The 12,955-nt window shown below is 44.3% G+C and overlaps 1 protein-coding gene and 1 long non-coding RNA gene across 2 annotated transcripts; one reads left to right on the top strand and one right to left on the bottom strand.

Moving 5' to 3' along the window:
* Window positions 1-51: 51 nt before the first annotated feature.
* Window positions 52-1,055, bottom strand: LOC116930677. The gene is made up of 2 exons (XR_004398494.2): window positions 651-1,055; window positions 52-547 (listed from the first exon to the last, which is right to left on the bottom strand). It is a non-coding gene; the product is annotated as an uncharacterized LOC116930677 (long non-coding RNA).
* A 3,476-nt stretch (window positions 1,056-4,531) lies between these two features.
* Window positions 4,532-12,639, top strand: LOC116930606 (platelet binding protein GspB). Its single transcript, XM_032937972.2, has 7 exons — window positions 4,532-5,701; window positions 7,868-10,229; window positions 10,339-10,554; window positions 10,686-10,792; window positions 10,888-11,208; window positions 11,302-11,587; window positions 11,697-12,639. The coding sequence occupies exons 1-7, from the start codon at window positions 5,114-5,116 to the stop codon at window positions 12,317-12,319; spliced, it is 4,503 nt and encodes a 1,500-aa protein (XP_032793863.2). The 5' UTR covers window positions 4,532-5,113; the 3' UTR covers window positions 12,320-12,639.
* The last annotated feature ends 316 nt before the right edge of the window (window positions 12,640-12,955 follow it).

A 12,955-nucleotide genomic window follows, 5' to 3' on the forward strand; every position in this document is an offset into this window, starting at 1 on the left:
AAAATTGCCATTTCAAAGCAAAAAAATCCCCATCATTTCATTCCAAAAATGTTTTTATTTTCGATTTCTTATTGTTTTTGTTTTTTTCATTGGTGTGTGAATGCATTATGGAGTGATTGAGATGAGCTTCGAGTTCCGTCTTGTACGTTAAAACTTGTTGTTGTATAAACGTTGCCATTCTGAAAGAAAGAAAAAAGAGGAAACAAAAAAACAAACCAAAAGAAATGAAAACGTTACAAGGAAATTGACGATGGAAATGAAAGCAACTTTCATCCGTCGCTGATGGATTGGCGTTCATTTCTTTTTCATTTGAATTACGTTTTAGCACGCGAGGAAGCAACGTGAAGACAATTCCTGCCGGGGGCATGTTTTTTTCTCCTCTTTCTTTTGTTGGCAGTCTCTCGCCAAAGGCGACGGTTAAACATCCGTGAAGGTGGGCAAAATGGAACAGCAAATTCTTAAGATGGAAGTGGGAGGCTCTTCCTTTTTGTTAGCCGTTCCCGTTGTATTTCATATTTGGTGGCGTACCAAACAACACGGCGCAAAACTTCAAAATGAAAAACCCAACAGATATATACTACTCTACATAACTGCAACGGGAATAATGACGTAGCTCAACAACAAACACAAATACATGTCAGCTTACATACACAGTATATCTGCAGCCGGGATTGCAGGGCGGTGAAATTCATCACGATCGGTGATATATATCGTGGGCACGCCTATACCTCGTTGCAAAGCAGCCGAGCGGGCAAAAGTCTTCTCCCGTCCATTATATTGCGGCCACAACAATCTTAGGGACGGACACTCAATCTAGCCAGCTGTATGCACAACACTATAGAACCCCGTGCGCGATGTCTTCTACTGTCTATGGTTATTTTTTAAAAATAGATGACAGGTGCGAAAGGTATGGCTCACACCGCAGGTGAGATCGAAACCCACTGACTCGTCAAGAACAGCTAGAAACCGGGTCAAGCTAGCAACGAGAAAACTCTCGTCGGGTTCGGGTTGTAGAACGTAATGAAGGTAGACGCATGTTTAACAACAACAACAACAGTAACTGCATAGCTGCATAGAAGAATAAAAGAAAATGACGGCTGTGGTTGGTTGGTGACCCTAAACTTCCGCCACCCTTCCGGCTATGGGTGACTTGATAACGAAGCCAATCAAGACACACCTCTACGATTACACATGGACTGAAAAAAAGAAAAAAATAAACCTGCGAGCCAAACACCTGCCTGGCCTTTCTTTTCTTGTTCATTGCCCAGTTTTTACAACACCAAGGAGCTGTTTATTATAGCACCGACTATTTAAAAATTAATAAATAATAAAATGAGAAAGAAAAGACGATGAAATGAAGATAGGAAATGTCATTCAACTCTGTACCGGATGAAACGTTGAACGATGTATTTATTTTCTTCTTATTTATTTATTTATTTTATTTTTTGTAATGCTGTTAAACATGAAAAGAGTTTACTTTTATGTTTCCTTTTCTTTAGACACAGCAACACCCAAAGATAAATAGGAATGGATAAAAGAGTTATATGACTCAGCTCGGGCGTGATTTGAATACTGACAAGCCATGGAATGCCGTATTTGGTCAACCACCACCAACCAAAGTGGAAAAAAAACAACAAATAAAATAAAATAAAAAATGACGTCAGTTTTTCTTCCCATTTCCCGGCATTCGGGTTCGCCGTGCTTATTTTTTGCTAGCGTGTAGACATAATGCCCCGCCAAAACGGATCTTTACCTTTCTTTTATTATTGCGTCAACCGTCACGCGCCACCATTTTCTTATACATTATTATTCCATCTCATTTTTCTCGCTATCCGCAAACAGAGAGGCGTCCGCTTGTGTATGCTTAATGTATCTCTTTATATCGTATATACTGTACACGGTACAGCAAAGTACGTCGTCTATCACGCGCCCCGTGTGCGCGGTTCACTTGAAAAGCCCGCGCTTTTTTAAAGTCTGTCTTAATATCATTCGGTTACTGCGTAGGTTTTTTTTTATCAAAGTGCACTGGACCATGTGCGAGTTCAAGGAGTTCAATAAATGGCCTCTTCCTGAAATCTCATCAACATTTCTGTCCTAATTCATCCCGAGAAAATAATTTCTGAAACAAAACAAAAACAAAAATTTTAGAAGGAAATGGGAGAAAAGAAGAGGCCATTTTCTTTTTATTATTATGCCGGTCGTGACTCGAATAGCATTACATCTCGATGCTATTTTCAAGAGAAAGATGTAGGTCAGTATGATTGGTGTTGCCATTTTTTTTCTCATTTCTCCAAGAAGAAAATAAATACGAACATTAAAAAAAAAAATAAATAAAAAAAATAGGCTTAAATTAAAAGCAAAGACGAAACAAAACAATCAAAATAAATACACACGCACACAAAAATAGCAGTCAGAAAATACTCATCAAAGCAATAAAAAAAAAGAAAAAGGCTCACACCCCACCCGGAGCCCGTGGATTAGATATGCACCAGAACGGAATGAGATGCAATACCTAAATGTTTCTAATTTTTTTTTAAATATATATATGTTATATCCACCGGCTGCAGGGAGATTTCGTTTGAAAATTTCTGCTGGTGGTTCTAGTGAGAGAAAAAAACAAAAACTAGAACCGGTTTTTTTTCCAGTGCCCGTGTTTGGTCAGAGAGAAAGAAACGTTCTCTTTGTTTACCAATATATATACCGGCCAAGGACGGGCAGCACCAAAATCCGGCTGAATATATCATAGAAATCAAGAAACGTTAAACCCATTCCTTGATCGAGGGTATTCAACCAATTTTCCACGTTTCTTTCTTTCTTTGTTTAATTCACAAACGCTTGAACGGTATCAGCTAAAACATTTCATATGTGGCATATATATCCGCTGGATGGAGACCTGACTGGCTAACTGTACTCCATAGTTATTTCCCACATTTTTTTTTTTTTTTGTCGTGTTATTTTCAAAGTCGATAAAATCGCAACGATGATCATGTCCATCGAGCGTGAAAAAAATGTCACTTGATCGTGATAGCTTTTCAATGTTCACGATCATTTTTTCTTCTCTTGTTTGTTCTCCCTTCGTCTGTTTTTAAGGACAATCTTTTTTTCCTGGCTGCTGGGTAGATGCACATTCCCCACCCCCCACTCTAGGTAGTTTGAACGAATACAAAAAAAATAAAGGGCAGTTATAATAAAAGCATCCTGTACTGATGCACTTTCATGTTCCTTCGGGCTATTATCTTCTTCTTCTTCTTCTTCTTCTCCCCTCTTCATTCTTGTTCTACCTCGTTTTGAATTTTGTTTTTTCTTTTTATTTTCCTCCTGCGATCTTGCGTTCCATTCTCCTTTTGGTAGAACCGTTTTCTTTGAGGGTAATAGAACCGCATCGAATCATCACGTCAGTCCCCTTCCCAATTTGGAATACGAGATCCAAGGGGCGGATAATTCCACCGAATGGAGAAAAGCCTCTTCTGGGTAAACCAGCCAAACCTAAACAGGTAAGAAGAAGAAGAAGAACGAGAAGAGAACAAGGTAAAACTAGTAACCGCATCGAAACACAATCGCGTAAAAAACAATTCAAAACATTGTTCGATGCATAGCCACACACACACACACAAAGATATCGAGTCTTTAATTGATTTTTTTCTATTTTGTTGGTCTTGTGTGTCACATTTCGAGACTCTCTGGTGAAGTCTTTTATTGTTTCTTCCCTCAACCCGAATAGCATCGTTAAAATGACGGAATGCCCTCAAATTGTGTTGAGGAGTATACAAAAGAATCGAAAGGGGGCCGATGGGGCGTTTAAAAAAGACAACAAAAACTTCAGAAAAAGCCAAGAATGAACAAAACTAAAATAAAACAGAGGGGATATGTGGAAGACAAAAATAAAACAAATATAAAAAGGTGAAGAAGAGAAGTGGAAGAAGCCCTGGAGGTGGCTCTGGAATTTTGTGTGGCCACCTCTAGGCCACCCCGTGCGTGTGCGGGATTCTTACGACGCGACGTTTCACGTTCGTATAGCCCTTGGATACACGAACTCTGGTGAGGGGGTTGTGCTAAACCAATTGTAACGATGCGTTTTAGCTTCCTTATATCTTTTTCAAAGAACAAAATTGCTGTCGACAACATCTTTTGATCCCGTATTTCATTTTATTTTTATTATTTTTTTTTGTTCCATAATGACGAGCCACTAAAAGATGAGGAGGAAAGAGAGTGGCTGGCTTTTGATGATCACTTTTGCAGTTTCGTCATCGTTCGTATTATCGAGAAAATAAACCGCTCGCCTCATTTCATTTCAATGAATCGCCATTTTGTTTTTTGTCTTTTTTTTCTTATATTTTCAAAAGCTAAGAAAACGGCAAGCGGCAATTTTATGCGTTGCTGAACCCGATTGAACAGGTAGAGACACCACTGGAAAAACCGGAGTTGAAGGGGAAAATAAAAAATAAAAATAAAAATGTGAAATATACGCCCCGAAGTGATCTTGCTGGGCTGGTCAAAGGAGAAAGCCCAGCGGCATCGCAGTCGAATGCCAGACTCGGTGGCCGACGGGAGGCAACAACGACGGCTGGCTCGTAACACACGCAGTGCGGGACGTGGGCATTTGTTTGGTTTCCTTTTTTTTTCTTTCTACGTAACCTACTACAGAACTATACACACACACACACACACGAATAGTCAACAGAAACCAGACTTTTAGTGCTGAGCATTTTCTTTTTTTTTTTTTTACCCCGATTTTTGTGCGTGCGTATGAAGCCTCTTTTGTTTGGCTACTCTGAGAGCCACAAGAAACCCCGTCAGTGTCGCTAAATTTGTTGTTTGTTGTCACACACACACACAAAGAAGAGCAGACTGTGATCTTCCATTATTATTTTCTTTACTTGGAAGAAATTATCCGGTTTTCTTTTTTGTTTTCTCCATCGACGTGGTTATCTACAGTGTACGAACGTGACAGTGTGTAAACACACGATTTCGAGAAGAGGTCGCTACTTTGATTAATGAAAACCTCATTCATAATCTGACCAATGGACGACTTATCTCGATTGGTGTTTCATCCAAACTATGACTGCGACATTGATTTGAAATCAGTGAATTAAAAACGAAAAGCAATTCAGGAATGTCGTCCATTTGCAAATCGTTTGAATCTAACGCCTGGCGCAGCGACTTGTGCAGTCACTGCTTCCAGTCGAAAGAGGAACACGACCTCCTGTTGCAGCCGATGACCTCATCCGACCCAACCAAAGATGTCGCGTCATCTGCTCTCCCCTCCAGCAGCACCGGATTGGGTTCACGTTACCAGTCTGTCCTCAATCACTGCCGATCTTCGTACAGAACCGGTAGCACGACGACGGCCGCTGCAACGATCGGCAGTCTGACGCCGGTTGTCACGGCCACCACAAGCGCTGCGACGAAGACAACGACGGGACCCACCACGACGACATCGGTGATGAACCCGTCGACCCGTTCATCCTCCGGGGTCAAAGCCATCCTCAAAACTAACGGCAATTCAGCACCGACAAGGACTAAACATTCGAAATCGGTCAACTTCCCCGATGGAGACGATGACGCCCACGTGCAAGTCATCGGCTATGGAGGCCAGGAATGTTTCGACGACGATACCGACGACGATGAAACGGATCATCGCAACAGCAAGAACGACGACGACGACGACGACGATGTCCCTTTCACCGAGGAGGAACGCATGGTAAACATTCCTTTCTATTTTTGATGTTTTTTTTTGCCTTTTTCTCGCACCTCTTTGGTTTTGTGTGGGTGTGTATACCTTGCGCGTGTGTCTTTTTCCTTGTAGACTTTCTAATGGCCATTCGGCAATGTGTCCTTCGTTACCCAAATGACATTCCAGGGAATACAAGCCATTACGTGGCGTGGTGTGCATTGGGAATTGCGGTTAGTGGAAAGACACACACACACGCACAAAAAAGGGGAGAGAGAAAGAAACGAATTAAGTCGATGTGATTTTCAGCGACCACCAATGGACCGCGCCCGTCTTTTTCGTCTGCTATTAATTTTTTTTTTTACGACATTCATTCGGAATCTACCGCCAGAGATTGTGCGACAGGAAAATCGTTGACGTTGCAACGGACCTTTTTTCTTCCCCTCCTTCATTTTAACTACTGCTGCGTGCATAGTAGAAGAAGATGAGCATGTTTCATGTCCGATATAGGGACGGCTTTTTCTCTCTTTTTTTTTTTTGGTTAATATGTGCAAACCGCTAGCTTTCAAACGGTACACGGCACATGTATTACTCGTTCCTTTTCTCTCGTGTGTCCTCCATCTTGCGTCTTGATGTCCATCTCTAACCATCCTGTTTTTTTTTTCTTTTCTTTCTCTTTTATTTCTTCGTCCTATTCTTTTCTTCTTTTTTTTTTTGTATTCTTCGACTCATTCCGTCAGTCTCTTCATATGGGCAGGTGCGGGTTTCGTGTACAACAACCTTTGACTCCGACTCGAAAATCCAGCACGGACACCTTTAGGGCTTTTTCACGTTCTCTCTTCTCCTGGTTTGGTTGTTGTTGTTGTTGTTTTTTATTTCCTTTTCAAAATCATTGTATTGTTATTACATCGACATGACGATATATAACGTATAGAGTCAATCTGATGTCCTAATTAAACTTTGCTACCTCCGCTTATCCTCACCGGTTTTTGTTTTCTTTTACCTGGGCTCTTGAATTCCATCCGAAGTGAAGCCTAACGAATTTTTTTTTTTTTTTAAGTGGGTTATTTTCTTCTCTTGATCTCAACACACGCAGTCGGACAACTCTTTGGTATCTTAACTAACCCTTTTTCATATTTGTTGAATGTGACTTTAAAATATTGTGTTGTTGTTGTTGTTGTTTTCTTTTCGTGGCTTATTCACACACACGCTCAGGCAGGGGATCTTGTTTGGTTTCACACGAAACCCTATTTACAAAAGGGGAAAAAAAAAAAGAAGTAGACGTGGGGTCGTGTTGAAGGTTACTTGTTTTGCCCCGCTATGAAGAAGATAGGCGAATGATAACTGTCATTATTATATATATCTTGACTCTACTTTTTTGTTTTCCTTCTCTCTTCTCAATGCGTGTGTGTGTATACTTCCTATATTTTCTATTTCTAATCTGTGTGAGCGTCGTGTTCGTAACAACGAAATTTTTTTTTTAATTACGAAGGAAAAAAACTGAAGTTGGCAAGCGTTTGGGTCGGACGTCGTGCTGGGGCACCGGGTTCTCACCCAACCCCAAAGCTGTGTTTTCAAATTCTAGTATGTGTATATAACTAACCCAAAAATAAGGAGAAAAGGATAAAGAGAGAGAGACAGAGACATGCAACAGCAAAGATTTTTTTTTTTTCCTCCCAGCGATTGCACTCTGGCCCTGTGACCCCAAATTTTTAGAAAAAGAAAGCTCATTTTCTCCTTCTTCCTCTTCTTCTTATTTTTTTTTCCCACCTAATCTCCATAGTCTGGTGTGAGAAAAGATCGGTTATAGTATGTTTTGACATGTTCTCGTCTCATTGGTTCGGAGCTTGCATTTTCTCTAACGACGAGAAAGTGTTGCAGACGTGATATTTCGCGAAAATGAGCAGATGCTGGTTGGAAAACCGCTTCCACCACCTCTCTCGATTCTATTGAAATTGGAGTTGTCAGACTAAATAGGAGAAAAGAAAGAGAGAAAACAGGGCAAGTTTGACGCTTTTTTTTTTTCTTCAAAAGCTTCGATCCAGCAGATGGCCCGTAACTCTTTCTTCTTTCCCGCTACAAACACGCTTCGTTCGGTTCTGATTACGTTCACCTATTTTTCTCCTTTTCGCTATAGAAACTCTTGTTTATTGCCGTTTTTTTTTTTCTTTCTTTTTCTGTGTTTTGATTTCATAGATCCACAATCAAACGCAGAAGAATACCAGCTTCAATTCGGTCAGCCGTAACTTGTTGGCTTCCGAAGTGGCCACGTTCAAGAATCACGGCGTGTCGTCGACTCGCGTCACTTCGTCGTCAACGTCGGCGCCTCTGGTGACCATCCGACCCTTTGGCCAGTCGGCACCGTCGCTAAACAGCGCAGCACGAACCAAGTCCAATGGAGCGACGTCAGATTGCCCCAAGATCAACTTAGTTTCGCCGATGCGAAACGGCCAAGTGCTGACGGCCGGAATTGCCCGCAGCACTGCCGTCACGAACCAGACCAACAACAAAGAGCAGATGAAGAACCGCGAAAACTTGCTGAAGAAATCGGAGCAATTGATTGACAACGTCGTCCAAAAACCAGAAGTTGAGAAGATCACGTCCTTTTCGGATCCAGTTCCAGCCGTAATCACCAACGAAACTGCTGTTGAGGAGCAACCCTTGCCTACGCCGCCGGCTTCACCCACTCCCACCGCCCCTCCAGACGTTTCTAGCAACACAAAGCACATCGTTCTACAGTCGAGCAGAGTCGCATCCGGCCGGATCGAGTCTGACAGCTCCAAACCTGCATCCAACCGAAGCACGTTGACCAGGAAGCCTCCGGTTTGGAGGGAAAAGCCTCGCATTCCCATTAAGCCGCAAACTGGCGGAGCTCCTCCGCCAGCTGGAGTCGCAGAATCGACCGTCGTCGCATCGCATCCGGCCGACAAGGTCAGCACGAGCGAATCGAAATCGCCACAGCCGCAGATGAAGCTCCAAAGCGCCGAATGTCAGCCTGGTCAGATCAGCATTCGCTTTGTCCATTTATCATCCGGTGGAGACGATACGGTCCACGAAGCCCCGCCTAACCTTCCATCTCTAATTCCGGCAAATTTAAACGACTCGCCAATTCCCCAAAAATGCCAAGTTGTTAAACAACTTAGCGCGCTGGAACGTCTGGATTTACTCGGCTCTTCTGAAAATTTGACTGAGATACTACCCTCGGCTTGCGTGGCCTTGCCGCAACCGAGTCCGTCGCCGAAGGTTGCGGAAGTTGAAACGATTTCGCCAAATTTCGTCTTGGAAAACTTAGCAGAGGCGGAAGTGGTCACTCCTCCGAGAACTCCATCGCCCATTACTATGGCAAACGAGATCAATAACAACCCAATCAAGGCCGTTCTTGCTGAGCAGGAGGATCAAGTCCAAACACATCCGGATGCACAACCGACGCCGTTGAGCAAATCGCCTCGCTTGACCAACAAATCGGACGAAGCGAAAGAAGAAGCAACAAAGACGGACAGCTTTTCTGTCGATTGCCGATCGAATTCCACCAGGGGGCTAACACGGTCGGCCTTCGAAGCCCTGAGAGCCAATTTGGCCGGATCGCTGGAATTATCGCGAGTGTGTCAGCCTCAACGTGGCATCAACGGCGGTAATCCCAAACGACAGGCTCCTCCCACTCCGCTGTCGTGTGACACGGAGAATTCGGCCAGCCAGTCCGATTCGGGTCCGTCATCTCCTCCGTCCTCTTTGGCTTCTTTGAATATGGCCGATCCCGTGGCTCCTTTACCTCCACCAGCTCAAAGTCCACCGTCACCCCCACCAGCGCCAGCCCTCCCCTCGCTGATCGAGTGCGTCGTGACTACCCCCGCGAAGCAATCGCCTCCTACTTCGGCGGAAAAGATCAGACCTTCCGATCGAGCCATCTCGGCAAGCCCTCGGTTCCGGAACAGCTTGATCTGCACGTCTCCGGATGGCGGATCGATGGCGGTGGATGAGGAAGACGGTCATCCGCGTTCCGTGTCGCTGACGCGGGTGGAACGGTCGGATAGCCAATCGATGGCGACGAAACCTCCGTCGATCCGCAAGTTCATCAAAGAACGCGCCACGCACTTCCTCCACATGGCGGACGCGGGAGGAAGTTGCGGGGGCGGATCATCGAGACCTTCCGGCTCGCGACTGTCACGCTCCGACCGGTTCGCGGCCGAGAGCCGTGCCACCGTCAACGGTAAAAAGGGGAAAAGCCGTTTTTCGTTACGCAAATTCCTCGGCTTGAAGAAAGATGGCGGATGGGACGAACCGGCCGAACCGCTGCCGCCGAAAATACGACCGGAAATCGTTCACCCGATTGACTTCCATCCCATCGGTCAGGTTCAAGTCGTGCAGGGCAAGGTACAGAACAACAGCAACGACAGCGTCATCGGGCGGTCGCCTGCCCATGACTCGATTTCCTCCAGCGATTCGGGTCGTCACTCCTCGATGGAAATGCAACAAAGCGACTCTTCGCTGGGCAGCAGTGATTGCCCGTCGCCGGCCAACAGTCATCAGAGCAACTCCTTCAAAAGCGCTTCTCTTAAAGGTATTCAAACGACGTTGAAAAACGCACAATGACGCGTACTCACCAGTTGTCTTTTGTTTTGTTAACGAAAAGCCACGGCAATTAATGATACGTGTGTTTTGCTGAACAGGCCGTCCCAAACCTCCGCCACCTCCGCGTCTGCATTCGTTGGATCAGCCGCTTGTTGTGGCGGCGCCCCAACGTTCTAATACATCGACTCCGACCAACAGACCTTCGCGTCCACCGCCGCCAAAATCTAGCGATCCCATGTCCCATGACGTCAGCCGATTTTCTCCGTCACAGGTCCATAACAGCCGCCCTAATGCGGCCGAATACGCCAATCTAGGTTAGGATTTTCTTGACCATTTTTCACTTTTCTTTCAGATTTCTTTTTTTTTTATTTGATTTTTGTTTTTTTCCTTTCTTTAAATACGTGCCTGTGAATTTTGACGACACATATTTGGTTTTAACGTCCAGGTGACATACGCAATGGAATGACGCCGAAGAAGCCGGAACGAAGCGCTAGCATGAGAACGAGGGAACGTTCCACGACTTACGATTCGCATGCCTTAGAATCGAAACAGGTTTGTAGCATGTCGAATTTATTGTTTGTCTTTTCCCCTGCAACAAATTCGTTCTAATTATCGACCTAAAAAAAAAAAAAAATCCAAAAATGTAGGACGGATTGCATTACGACTGCGTTTCGATCCAGCAGCCATCACCAGTCAATAAACCTACGGCCGATGAAGATGGTTACATCATTCCAATGCGAATGAAATCGAGCCCATCGTTTTCTTCCGTTTCCTCGTCGTCGGCCAGCTCCGGCCAGCGGCACAGCCTAACGAGCTTTCAACCAACTCAAGAAGGACCCCCTTCAAGGCGATGCAACCGGCTCTCCGGTATGAGACAAAGCCGTCAAGACCTCCACGTCAAATTGGAGGATCATTATGGAACGGTGACGGGTGCCAATTTTCAGGCACTGGCGCAACTTCTCGAGCAGGTGATTTTTATTTATTTCTGTTAATGGACCGGGGAAGGAGAATTATCCATCCGCAAACTTCGTAACCGGCTCACGCTTGATTGTGTGTGACAGGCGACGAGCAAGAGACCACTTGCGCCCCACTTTCACGAGTTGCGTCGCGTCAAGAGTCAAGATTTGAAGTGGAACGTCTTCGAAGATCATTGCGTCCTCTTGAGGACGGCCAGCGTGACGTTCATGCAGAGCACTTGGCAGAATCACGACCTCCTTCTCTCCGTCTTCAACGACAGCCTACTAGAAATGGCGGAAAATAAAGCGCCGTTCGCTCAGCCGGCCGTAGTCACTTTTACGGCCCACGTTCCAGCACCACTTCTCCCTGCTCGGGGAATCAAAACTGCTGGTCCGTTTATTTTTTATTTTTGTTTTCAAAGAGTCTATGACGAAAACACAATCGACGCCGTGTAACACTTTCATCTTTTTTCTTTTTCTCCCATCAATTTTTCTTGTAGGAATTGAAGTTTTCCCACCTGGTCAAGTGGCCATGTTGAAACAATTGCCACATCTCTTGACTATGGAAACGGAAGGACAAATGGAACGCCTTCAACAGAGCCTCTCCATTCTATTGCAAATATGTCGGGCGATGGAGTGGCTTTCGCAGCAAAAGCGAGTAGTCGACCGTCTCAATCACGAAGAGATCGTCTTTTACCGTGAACATAGTCAAGATGCCTACCGGCTCCTCTGGTTGCCTCAAGAAGCCGAGTCCGGCCTTGGCCTTTCAGTCAAAGAAACACTGTCCAGCTGCATTCGACTTTTGACTCCTTTGCTGTCCAATCAACTGGCCGACAAGCTCTTTGTTATCCTGCAACGTGACGTCATGTCCGTCGACAGGATGTGCCAGTTCTTGGAGTACACCATGTTCGGTCCGTCAGCCGATCTGATTGATGGAGATCACGATCAATCCGACCTGGACATGTTTCAGCGCTGGCTTGATGTCGAACGAGCCTCGACTCTCAATGAGCTCATCCGGACGCAGGGTCTGTGGCGCGTCAAGCTGTCCGTTGTGGAAGAATTCCGCTTGTCCTTTCTCATTTCTACGTCCCCACATCATCTTTTCGATACTAGCCAAATATAATTTTTTTGTTTTTTTTTATTATATACAGTATATATATATATATATATGTTCAGTCTGGTCTCTCTGGTGTGCCTTGATTTTAATTTCCTTATTATCCTTCATCTTCGTCACGTCTGTTCCCTTCCTTTGGTTTTATTAAGGAGAACATTCGTTTTGGTCGTATCCTTCTATTTCGGTTGGGATAGGAACTGAACATTTTCTCCGACTTACGAAAAACATCATCCAGATACCAATGCCTTCCGACTAATTCGCCGTCCTTATCGTTGTAACAAAATGTCATTGTAATTGGTACGAAAAATACAATTATATTGCAATCTTAATGTGATAGCTACACACGAAGTTCCACGGTCAGCAGAAACGTGGAAACACATTCAAAAACGATCAAAATTTAATTGAAAATTTTTTTTTATTTCCCCCATAAAAAATACAACGTACAAATCAGTTCACATGCTTCTCATCGGGCTATGTGAGCGTCTCGTACGAATAATCTAAACTAATGTCCATTTAATAGCAATCAAACCAATAATGCCAAATGCAAAACAATTATGGATATATCCCAAATCATTAATCGCATTTATAGTCACTCTTTTGTGATTAGAATTTAAACATCTTTTTCAGAGTTCGGCTACGGCTACG

The sequence above is a fragment of the Daphnia magna genome, linkage group LG9, assembly GCF_020631705.1.
Source record: "Daphnia magna isolate NIES linkage group LG9, ASM2063170v1.1, whole genome shotgun sequence".
Classification (NCBI taxonomy): domain Eukaryota; kingdom Metazoa; phylum Arthropoda; class Branchiopoda; order Diplostraca; family Daphniidae; genus Daphnia; species Daphnia magna.